This window comes from Antechinus flavipes, chromosome 3 (genome assembly GCF_016432865.1).
Source record: "Antechinus flavipes isolate AdamAnt ecotype Samford, QLD, Australia chromosome 3, AdamAnt_v2, whole genome shotgun sequence".
Taxonomy (NCBI): Eukaryota; Metazoa; Chordata; class Mammalia; order Dasyuromorphia; family Dasyuridae; genus Antechinus; species Antechinus flavipes.
The window spans coordinates 578539588-578551899 of NC_067400.1; the positions used below are offsets into that span (position 1 = coordinate 578539588).

General features: G+C 39.9%; 1 protein-coding gene across 2 annotated transcripts in view; it reads right to left on the bottom strand.

The window, feature by feature from the left end:
• LOC127555678 (selenoprotein N-like) overlaps window positions 1-12312 on the bottom strand; it is a 61673-nt gene that overhangs the window by 16599 nt on the left and 32762 nt on the right. Inside the window, exons 1-3 of one of the 2 annotated variants that reach the window (XM_051988184.1) lie at window positions 1976-2285; window positions 1519-1630; window positions 1080-1225 (exon numbers count right to left, since the gene is read on the bottom strand). In XM_051988184.1, the coding sequence (XP_051844144.1) occupies window positions 1080-1225; window positions 1519-1630; window positions 1976-2152 (435 nt within the window). In that variant the 5' untranslated portion in view covers window positions 2153-2285. Of the gene's footprint in view, window positions 1-1079; window positions 1226-1518; window positions 1805-1975; window positions 2286-12312 lie in introns of those variants that run through there. The other variant, XM_051988186.1, reaches the window with a different exon arrangement.

Sequence of the window (12312 nt, forward strand, 5' to 3'; positions counted from 1 at the left end):
GGAATCCTGTCTGCAATTTGTTATCCCCCAGAGTGGGATAGGGACAAACAGGAGGGTTACACAATCCTTCTCTGTAGGAGAAGAGCAGATAATTAATGTGTAAGGGCTCAGGAGAGGTTTCTGTTGAAGAGGCAAATCACCAAGCCCTCATTAGCCTATGTTCTTGTCCCTGTTCTGGTCTTAGGCACTAACTACACACATCAGTCTTCCTAACACTTGTTTTTTGAGCGATTGTACTGACTCTTGGAAAAGGGACATATCTGCCTTCTTCTATCCCAGGACTTGAAGCAGAAGGTGAAATGTTGGCAGTCTGTAGTCAACCTTTCAATCAAGACCTAAAATAGCAAAGTCTCTCTCCTCATTTCTCACACTTTCAGAGAGAAAGGGATCTCATTCTGTTGCCTTTTTTCTGCTTTCTCCACTTTGCATTTTTGAGCAGAATTTTTCTTTTTTCTTTTTCTTTTTGATGGATTTGGTTCTTAGAAAAATACTTCCAATCAGTGAAAGTCATGATAAAGAAATTGGATGATCAAGCTAAGTAATGCTTTTTTGTTCAAAAACAACTTTTGAAACAATAAAATTTTCTTTTGCGATTTTTAAATTGCTTCTAAAGGTTCTCCCTAAAGAAGAATCCATAAATGTTTTGAGCAATTGAAACCCTGGTAGAATATGTGGCAATGTGCCACCCCATCTTTGCTCAAGTTATTTACATAGATGCCTTGCTTGATCCATGTCAAGCCTCCAGAATCTTCTCTCCCCCCTTCTCCACTGATTACAGCATGAGAATCCCCTGTACTGATGACAAGAGCCTGGTTTCCTTGTTTTGCTTGTTAAATGAATTGTCCCCAATTTAGGTAGCAGAAGTCTGGGAATATGGGAGCACTACTTGGTCAAGAAGCACAGAAGTGTTCTATATGGGATCAGGACTGCTCTAGCTCAGGACATCCCTTTATGTCCCACAGGGTCCAGAGTCTGGACCCTTCATCCAGAGCCTCTTGAGTCTGAATTCTCACCTTCAGGCTAGTATCCCTGCGCCTATATTCTAAGTCCCCCAAAGCCCTCTGTCTCCCCCCACTTACTTCTTTGAAACCACTTTTACTGTTTGACATGGTATCTAGTAGCAGAGGCTGGAATCGAGCTACTACAGTCAACTTCTCCTTGAGAGAGGACTTCTCTTCCTTCATCAGCTCCTGGGCCTTCTCAAAGTCAGTGAGAGGCTTTATCACTATGGGACATAGACGTGTTAATAGTCTTTCTGCTCTGGGGGTGTGTATGTGGGGGGGGGGAGAATGGGAGGTGCATGGACTTATGCGTCATTGCCCCCTGTTTCTCAGGAGAACACCGGTACCAGATGACAAAGCATTTCTAGTTTATCTTTCACCCTGGAAAGAATCAGGATTGATTGAAACTTATTGGGAAGAGAGGGCAAGGAAGAGGGAAGGAGCAGCAGTCTCGGAAGGATCTCTGGCTGATCAGTCATCCCGGGTCTGGCCCGGAGCCTCCCTTTCCTGCCACTACCTCTCAGCATCTCAGCAATGGGCTTGAACTCCTCGGCGCTAATGTACATGTCCTTATTCACGTCCAGAGCGGAGAAGAAGAACATAGTCTTCCTCCGTGTCACGGCCGACTCCTGTTTCGGGGCAAAGGCGCAGATGAGAGGGGCTCCGACTCCCCGCGGTCCCGCAGTCCCCGGGGATCCCGGCTGGATCTCAGGCCCGCCTCCCGCACGGGATCTGGGGGGCCGTGTTGGGGGACTTCCGTCCAGCTGCTGGACGTCAGGAATTGGCTCTCAGAGACTGAGGACCTACGCCCTCTAACCCCCAACAGCAGGATGAAATCTTGAGTCTGTGCCCCCAATAGCAGCTGCTTTCATCCCGGGGCGGGGGCGGGGCTTGGAGGGGCGGGGGCTGGGCGTAGTCCCCTCCTCCCTCTCCCGCTGCCACTCCCCAGATCCCGCCCCTAGGTTGGGCCTGACCCGCAGCCCTTCGGCCTGGGACTCCCTGGAACCCAAGTAGCCCCGGGTGGCGATGGCCAGTAGCGACCCCAGCACGGCCGCCAGCAGCGCCAGGTCCCGGGGGCGGCGAGGGCGGTGGCACGGACGGGCCGGGGGCCGCGGAGGTAGGCGGGGCCCCAGACTCTCGGGAAGGTCCATGATAGGAGGCCGCGGCTCTGGTTCTGGCTCCTCCTCAGCTGCTCCGGCTCCAACTGCTGACCAACGGCCGGGGGCGGGGCTGAAGGCCGACTGAGGGATGGGCGGGGCTGGCCCTGAGACTGAATGACAGCTGTGGAGGATTAGAGGTGGAGACTGAGGGAGAGCTAGGCAGGGAGGGGGCGGGGACTGACTCAGACTGACAGCTCGAGGGGCGGGGCCTTAATGAAGTGATTGACAACAGGTGGAGGCTGCCAGATAGGTGCGGGGTAGGATCCTTGAATAAAATGCGGGGACGGATGGACAAGGACTGACCGACCGATAATTTGGGGAGAGGAAGAACGAGATAGTAATTACGGGTTGTAGATGGGCGGGCCAGATCACTAAAGAACAGCTGTCGTTTATCAATGAAAAAATGAAGTAAAAAAAGAAAAAACAAAATAGAAAAGAAATTTGAATTCATTTTCTCTGGTCAATTACTGTAAAAGTCTTTACAATAGATTCTTGACCTATTTGTGTAGTGGATCTCTGACAGTATGGAGAAGTCCTCTCTCAGCATTGTGTTTTCAAGTGAGTACAATAAAATGCACAGACACAGAAAGAAAAACAATTATGTTGAAATAAAAATGTAATTTTTTCCCTTTCAAGTTTGTGAACCCCTGAAATCTTTTCATGGGGTTTATGGACCATTCTTACTCTATTCTTGTTTTTTGTTTGTTTGTTTGTTTTGTTTTGGTTTTTTGTTTTTTGTTTTTTTATTATAGCTTTTTATTTACAAGTTATATGCACGGGTAATTTTTCAGCATTGACAATTACCAAACCTTTTGTTCCAATTTTTTCCCTCCTTCTCCCCTTCCCTTCCCCCAGATGGCAGGTTGACCAATACATGTTAAATATGTTAAAGTATAAATTAAATACAATATAAGTATACATGTCCAAATAGTTATTTTACTGTACAAAAAGAATCGGACTCTGAAATAGTGTACAATTAGCCTGTAAAGGAAATAAAAAAATGCAGGCGGACAAAAGTAGAAGGATTGGGAATTCTATATAGTGGTTCATAGTCATCTCCCAGAGTTCTTTCGCTGGGTGTAACTGGTTCAATTCATTACTGCTCTATTGGAACTGATTTGGTTCATCTCATTTCTGGTGATGTCCACGCCCATCAGAATTGATCATCATGTAGTATTGTTGTTGAAGTAAATAATGATCTTCTGGTCCTGCTCATTTCACTCAGCATCAGTTCATATAAGTCTCTCCAGGCCTTTCTGAAATCATGTTGGTCATTTCTTAGAGAACAATAATATTCCATAATATTCATATACCACAATTTATTCAGCCACTCTGATTTGACCCTCCATTGATGGGCATCCACTCAATTTCTAGTTTCTGGACATTGCAAAGAGGGCTGCCAGAAACATTCTTGCACAGACAGGTCTTTTTCCCTTCTTTAAAATCTCTTTGGGATATAAGCCCAGTATCTTATTCTACTCTTACCTTTCAACTTTCCATTCTAGTCACTCATTTCCTCAGCTAAAGATCTCACTTAAATGAGGAGGCTCCCTTTTTGTGCACTAGCAAGGAGAGTTTTCCTTTGTTCCTTGGTTTTGCATTGATGAAAGTATTAACAGGCAAATTGTGTTGTTTTAGTGGACAACTGTATGAGGGATGGCAGGAGTCAGGTGTGGAGATAGCAGGAGTGAAGCAGTCTGGTCCTTTTTTGTGGCTTCACAGTGAGGAGCCTAAAAAGGGAAAAGCCAGGGTTTAGAGCCAAAAGCTTCTTCAAAGAAGTAGGAAAGGAGAGGTAGTGTTTCTAAGCTGTCTTATTTCCCCTGGAAGAATGTAAACTCCTTAAGGGGAAGTTTTGTTTGATTTTTATCTTTTATCTTCAACATCCAGTTAATAAATGGTTTTTGACTGGAAAATGGTTATGGACTGAGTTTTACCTGTTAAGTTTCCATTACCTGAGGATGGGCAATACAGAAATCAAGTTAGAAATTGAACACTCTCTGTCTCTGTCTCCACAATCAAAACAATACATGGCTCTTGATATCAGACTTGCTACCTGTCTCATCTCATTTAGGCATTCTCTTTCAGTATGTATGGACACCTTAGCATAGAAAGGATCTTGGTGGGGTGAGTTAGGTTGTAGGGAATAGAGAAGATGGGCTTCTTAATAAATGCTTATTTATTGACTGATTAGCATCATCCCAGTTGCCACTTGGAGGAGCTCTGAGCCTGAGTAGCTTGGCTGGGTCTAGATTGAAAGACACATGTGCTGTCTTTGATTAGCTGCCCTTACTCTTCTTGCTTTTTGTTTTACTTTTCAGTCGGTCATATTAATTAAATATATATGATGTAAATTGTGTCTCATTTGACTTTGGAGGGCCCTGAGGCTTTGTCCCCTTTTTGAGTGAGCAGAAATCTATTTTATGAGCAGATCTTGACAGGGGAGAAGGGCTGGGGGCAATTTGAGCTGATCAGACCAGGATCTCCCAATTGAAACGAAATTACTTTGAAGGCTTTTTCAGACTGAATTTGAATGAGGATCTGGCTATCAGTGGGGTGGTGGTGATTTGCCTTAAAAAGTCCCAGCCTGAGAAATATGCCCTCTCATAGATTCTATGGCGCCTGGGAGATCAGGAATCTCCCTTCTTTTACAGATCAAAAGGGGACACAATTTTAGAGTGATAATTTTACAGATTAAAGGGAACACAGTTTCACTCCCCCATCAATTACATAGCCAGTCCTTACTCCCAAGAAGCTTACATTCTTTTGGGAGAAAATAGCCATATTTATTCCTTGATGTCCTTGTGATTTTAAGTTTTCTAATTTGTTTCATTTCTCCAATTTAATTTTCATATCTGTGGAAAGCAAATGCCCATCCATTTCTCACACATCCCACTTTTTTCTTTTTAATAATTTTGTCTCCATATCCTTTTCTAACCTCTCACATTTGGCTATTTTTTTTACATCTCACTTCATAAAAAGTCTGTTAACTTCTGCACAGATCTCCTTACACAGGATGGATAATTAATCCCTGAATTCTCTGCTAATTCTTTTGATAGGGCTGTACTAGGAGTGAAACTACTTCTAATTGTAACATATGTTTCTCCTCTTCCTGCCAATAATCTTTCTAGAAGCATTCTATTTTCCCATGCCATTCTGCTAGTGACATCTCATTATTATTCTCATCACTACTTCTCTGGTGTAACTTATCCAATAATATTTACTCACCAGAATAGGAATGATCCAAATACAGAACTAGATTTCTAGCCTTGAATTCATCATCATCCTTGACTTAATTCTTCCTGATTCAGTCTTTCTTACTTCATGGAATGCCATGGTAAAAGCCAATTGGATTGGTGTAAGGTGCCCACTCAGTTCCCGGGCAAAGCAGGTTTGAGAGTGTTGTCTCTACAATACTGCCCAAGGTTTGCTTGGGGTATACTCATCTGAGAAATTGCCAGAGTTACCCTCAGTTACGTTCCAGATTTGGGTACATGCCACTATAGTCCCTAGATTTTGGAATCTTTCACCCTGACATGAGAGGCAAGCTGATTAATCTCCAGACACAAGGGACTAGCATTGCAATTCTGTTATTTTGTGGAAATTTCTTTCTTCAGGCTCTTTTACAAAGTACTTTAATAATTCTACCCAGGCAATGGTGTCTATCACTTGCCTTGAGTCCTTAACTTGATTCCAAATCTTCTTAAGAGATCTATACCGATTACACGTATAACCAACTTATTCTTTAATCTTCATTTTCTAAATGTTTGGCACCTGTAGCAAACCAAACCTTATTCCAAATGACAGGCATTCCCATAAAAATCTCTTTCTCTATTAGGACACAATTGTACCTACTTATCAAGGCTGGTCAAGTCTTTATAATTCTATAATTCGACAAGCATCAAACTAAATTGTTTATGCAATATCCTTTTCCAGTGATATTAACTCAGATCTTACTCTGATCTGATATCCCCATGCATCAGGGGAATAGCATTAATCATACATAACCTCCTCCCTTCACAGGATTGATGGACTTCTTACAGGGAACCCACCCAGACATTGGGTAGTTTGGGGTCCATTCACCAACTAGTTCCAGTTCCTTCCCAAAACAAATGGGGCCCAAAGTCTTTTGGAATATGGAGCAATGATCTCATCTTCTGAAACTGTTTCCTGCTGAGAATGGACATTGAGCTGGGGCATCTTACAAGGTCCCATTTGAAGGGGCTTGAGGTAATTGAAGATCTAGTGGGTTGATTCATACCCTTGAAGCTGACCAGTACAACTGTCTAATGCCGGACATTTGAAGTTGAGTTTCTCAAAGCCTAGCAGAAAACAAACCTAAGAAAACTAGAGAGAGAGAGCAAGTACAAAGAAAGAGCAGAACTCTCATTCCCAGGAGGTGTGCTTATATTTTCCCTGAAGATTTTGTAAATAGATATCATCTCTTTTAAAGACTACATTATAAATAAAATTGACTTTCCTATTGATGAAACAAAATATTCCATAAGTTACATCCCTCTAAGAAAACTTGAGTAATTAAAATCCTCTTCTTTAATCATACAAAAGAGATTTCAACTTCAGTTTCAATAATCAATAAAATAACAGGTCCCACAAACAGTTGTATCAATTGTTTTTACATTTACATAAGGCCCTTAAAAATTTTATTTCACATAGACCCATACATGTAGCAACAAATAGATGATTAGGCCAAATATTCATTTACTTCATTATAAGATATAATGACTACATATATTGAGATCGAAAATAGCAAAATATTACATACTTTATCTGTGCTCATGGCTTCCACTGACCACCTACTCTGACTATAGAAATTTGTTACAAGAGGAAAAAGCAGAGGCATGATAATAACAGCATCAAAACTGATCTATAAGGCCTTAGTCTGAGGGCACAAGTTGACAACCAATCATGTAATAACAATCCCAGTTTAGCCAATCCAGCTCTTAAATGGTGGGTTACTAACTTAATAATTCATCAGATAATCATTCCCAAATTCGAAACTCAAAACAATTAAGTTATAATCTTAAGTGATTTTATCTCAATAGCAATTGGTTTCACTAATCTGGTCTTAAATTTTAAACTATCCCATGTGCCTGTGGAGCAAGAAAGTTATAGGTCATATTCATTAAACAATGAGACCATGATACACTTAATAAATATTATATGATTTGCTGAGTGGGTTTTTAAGTAACCACTTTCAAAGAATTTGCAGTTAACCAGAAATCTAACAAAGATCTCTTAGAAGTTCCTTGCATTGCTAAGCAGTAGAATTTTTGAGCATCACAAATGACTTTGCCTTAAAACTTTAGGCCATAGATTTGAAAAATAAAAATAAACATTCAGTCATCGGCACTATGAAAATACAAGCTATTCCTTCAAACAGTAGAAGAAATTAATGTTAAAGTAATTTCATTTAACCAGAAAGGGGGGTAGTGGCAGAAGTTGGGGAATTCCAGTGAATGGAATTGTTTTTTCACTTTTAAGGAGCAGCCATACCAAGTGAGGTAAGGGTAGACTAAGCCTTCACCTTTCTAAGTCAACAGATTTTTCTTTTTCCCTTCCCCTATGCTACATGGTGTCTCTCCTAACTTCACTATGTTTTCCCACCCCACTTCCACTAAGGAACTTGGCCCTTTCTATCATTAATTATTAAACCCCCTTTCTATTCTCTCCTACTCATATTTCATATTCCTGGAGGTGTCTATTATTTCCCTCCATTTTTGGGTCCTGGAGCCACATCTTTTGGTACCTGCCAAAATATCCTGCTCCTCTCTCTCTCTTCCTGTTTTCCTCTCTCTTTCCAACAATTTATCAATATTCCTTAACAATTTCAGGTTTCAATATTATGCCAATAATCCCTAACAATTTAATTAACAATTTCACAATTTTCATAAGTGAGAGCCAAATAGACATAACATAGCCTATCACAAAATGTAAATGTCATTTATAGTTAAGTTTCCAATTTTAACATACACACAAATTGAAAAAAAATTTTTAAAAATCAATACTTCAACTTGTGAGATTCTAACCGTAAGTTCTATTCAAACTACCAATTGCTTTTGCAAATCAATCTTTCTTGTCCTTTGTTTTTAAGATCATCCTTTTTGTCAACTTTAAGAGTTACAATCTAGGTAATATCTAACTTTGGATCAATTTTCATAAAACTTATACATATGTCAAGCAGAGCTGACTAAATTTTAAAGCATAGCTCATAATTTTTACAAATTACCCAATATACAATTTAGTAAGCAACATATTTCATCTAATTAGAAGATACAAACATATGACCTCTTTAGATAAATTACCAGAGAACTTTGGTTTAAATAACCTTTTTTATAAAACTTCAAATACATATTTAAACTTCTAGTAGCAATACTACAATATTAATGCACATATATTTCTAAAATCTTATTCCTAAATATTTGAATTGAAGGTAATTCTATCATATACAATTTAAATTTAAATACAATAATTTAGGTTACATTTTTGAACTTCTCTTCCCCCTCAAAAATTCCATTCTTCTAGACTACCTGAAATCTCTGAAATAGCAGTAAATTATTTGAGACCTGAGATGGAAACATTGGATTCTGAGAGCAAAATGGAACTGGCTCCTATTGATGAGGTTAGGTGGTAGTGAGAGTTGTTAAAATCCCGTTATGGTCAGCAAACAGGTTCTTCATGAAAGAATTCATGAAACCCGAAATATTAATTGGCAAAAATGAAAGTTTATTGTTGGACAGGAAGCCAGTTTTGCTAAGAGACTGACTTCTATAGTGGCAAAGTCCTATTAGGGAAATTCTCCTCACTGAGAGGAGAATGCCTTCTCAGCAGGCAGGGTCCTAGCAAGTTGTTTTGGACCTTCTGCAAAGAGTGAGTTTAGAAACTGCCCTTTAAAAGGAATCTTGAGGCTTCAGGTTGAGAAGGAAGCCAATGTTTCCAGGCTTAGATGCTTATCAGTATCCAGCCCAGATCTCCTATTGGAATTAAGAACACTTCAAAGGGTTGCTTTTTGACCAAGATTTCTAATTGAATCAAAGGGTCTGGCATCCCTGAAAGATAACTTCTCTGGGGGGACACTCCAAAAGGGATCATAGATCAAAAGGGAACACAGTTTCAGAGTGCTAATTTTAAAGAGAACAGTTTCCCTCCCCTTCACTATCTCCCCCCCTAAATCTTCCCTGTGTGGACTGCTGTTCCCAAACTACATAGAAATAGACTACACCCTTTGGGAGACTCTAGAGTCCCCTGAGAAGCTAGAACTCTGGGTATTGGGGAACATAGGGACCCATCTACAGAGAAGCTGAGGCTGACTCCAGAGCATGGGGTTCTAGGGGGGCCTGTTATTCTTTGGGAAGACTGTACCTGACATAAATTCACACACAGCAGTCCTAGTCATTCTCAGTCCCCTCTAGAGAGAGAAGCTTGAAAGCTTAAGAAAAATTCAGGTTACTTTGCATGAAGATACACAAAACAAAATTCCAAAATGACCATTTCTTTTACTTTATAATTCAGCTGACTGAGAAAAACATAAAAGACAAAACACAGACTTACATTCACACATAAACCCAACCTGCTTTTAAATTCCTTTCTTCTTACTCTTCCCATTACATGTAGCGGGTTCACCCCAATTTTGCAATTTATTTCTTAACTTCATGCTTCAGTTTATCGGGGTTAGACTACTCCTTGCCCATTTTCAATTATGGAAAGGTCACTTCCTTCCTTCAGTCACCTGGAGAGGCTTACAAGGCATTGCCCCTTTCACTGATCACTGTCTCTCCAATAATAATGCTCCCAGGGCCCCAGTTCATCTCAGTTTACTAGGTACTGTCACTTTTGCTGGATCACTATAACAATCCCAGGATCCCATTCAGCTTTTACCTGTGGGTTATATGTGTATATCTTACATGACTGTTCCTCTCACTAGATGGCTGGGCTTTCTCTCTCTTAGTCTGTCAGAGCTTCTTTTAGTTCCTGCCCTGGCCAGTCCGTCTCTTTGGGTTCCCCCTTTCCCAGAGCGAGATCTCCCCTGACAAGTCCAAAGACTATGGGGGCCGCTCCCCCAACAGACACCTGCCTTTGGGAGTGAGGAGAGGGAATCCCTAGTGAGGGAGCATAAGTCCCAGACCAGCTCCCAGAAAACTGTGGGGGACAGCTACCATTAACCCAAAATAATTCAAATAGCTGTTTCTCAGAGCCAGAGCAAAAAGCAGTTTATTCAGTTCCTGCAGGAAAAGGGTGTCATCTCCACCAGTAGAGTCTAGTAGAGTAAGGCAAAGGACAGGCAACAGAGCCAATTTTTTTTAATATCCTAAACTTGGCCCAGTTGTCCCTGACTTAGTATTAGGGCTCACAATCTGTCACAAGAAGCCTCTTTACCCTCAGGGTACTAGAACAGAGGGACTATGGATTACAAAGCAGTTTGTGTGAGATTAAGCAAGGATAAAAGCAGAGGGAGTTTTCCTGGAATTGTGGTCTTAACTGTGGCAGGAGACAGTTTTCTGAGAAGGCCTCACTTCCATCCCACTTACTACTGTTGCTACTGCAACTACTATAACAACTGCAAGATCTGTTACTCTAGTCAAAGAGGTCAATGTGACTCCTTTTTAGGAAAGCATCTTTCTAAAAATAAGTTTTTATTTATTTGGTTAATTATTTCCCACTTACATGTACTTTTAAAAATTCATTAACTTTTTTTTTTGAGTTTTAAATTTTCTTTCTCCCACCCTCACTCCAATCCCTTGAGAAAGCAAGCATTACATTATTGATTATACATGTGAGTAAACAAACTTTTTCTTAGGGAATCTGTGTTGTCTCTTTAGATCACTGCTATTTTTTGCAAGTGATCACAAACCACCCAGAGAGTCTTCTACAATTAAGAGCTCTTTACTTTACAAGACTTTCCTGAAGGTTAGGATATTTCCAAGGGTTGGCTCTGGATGGTTGATTATTCAGTTTTTAGTGGTAGCAGTTATACTTCAGAAATGGCAAGACATTACAAATCAGGGCTTGGTTGTCTGTTTTGTTGATTGTCCAGACTTAAGAAATTGATAAGAGATATTTATAGTTTCTTACAAGACCCCAGGATATACCTCAACTAGGTCAATTAAACTGAGCTCTTTTAGAACATCTGGGTATATTTTTTCTTCCATTTTTAAAAAAACATTTTTGAGTTACAGATTTTATCTCTCCCTCACTTCTTTCCTTCCCTCCCCCTCTCTGAAACAGTAAGCATTCAGATATAGATTATACATGTAAGTGAATTAATACATGTAAAACTTTTCCATATTAGTCATTTTGTACAAGAAGAATCAAATTTTAAAAAAGGAAATAAATAAAAAATAGCATGCTTCAGTCTGTATTGAATCAATATCACTTCTTTCTCTGGAGGTGGATAGTATGCTTCATCATTAGTCCTTTGAGATTATCTTGATCATTGTACTAGTCAATGAATTATATTGCTGTTACTATGTAGAATTTCTGGTTCTGTTCAATTTACCTTGCATCAATTCAATGTCTTTCCAGGTTTTTCTGAAATCATCCTACTTGTCATTTCTTAGCATAATAATATTCTATTACAATCACATACTACAACTTGTTTAGCCATTCCATAATAGATGGCATCCCTTTAATTTCCAATTCTTAGCCACCACAAGAAGAGGTGCTATAAGTATTTTTGTACAAATAGGCCCTTTCCCCTTTTTTGGTTTTCTTTGTGTGATATAAAGAGTATGCACAGTTTTATAGCCCTTTGGGCATAATTCCAAATTGCTCTCCAGAATGATTGGATCAGCTCACATTAATAGTGATTTATTCTTTATTCTTACTAAGTCCTCCCTTACTTTAGACTTTATTTTCTCTGAAACCTTTAGATCCTTCACATTTTCAGTCTGGTGATCATCCTTCTTGACAGAGAAGTGGAGCAAAACGAGTTTGTTTCTCTTAGGTGATCCTTTGCCACATTACTGGGAGGTCTGAAGACACTGGAAAGGTGAGCTGTCATTGTAATTCCTGCCAGTGATTCTAATTATTTCTTGCTTTCCTTTTTGCCAACTAAAAAAACCCCTGTTTGCATTTTATATTATTTTCTCCATTCTTAGCCCACTTTTTCTTTTAGTTTCTCTGACATTGTTCTAATC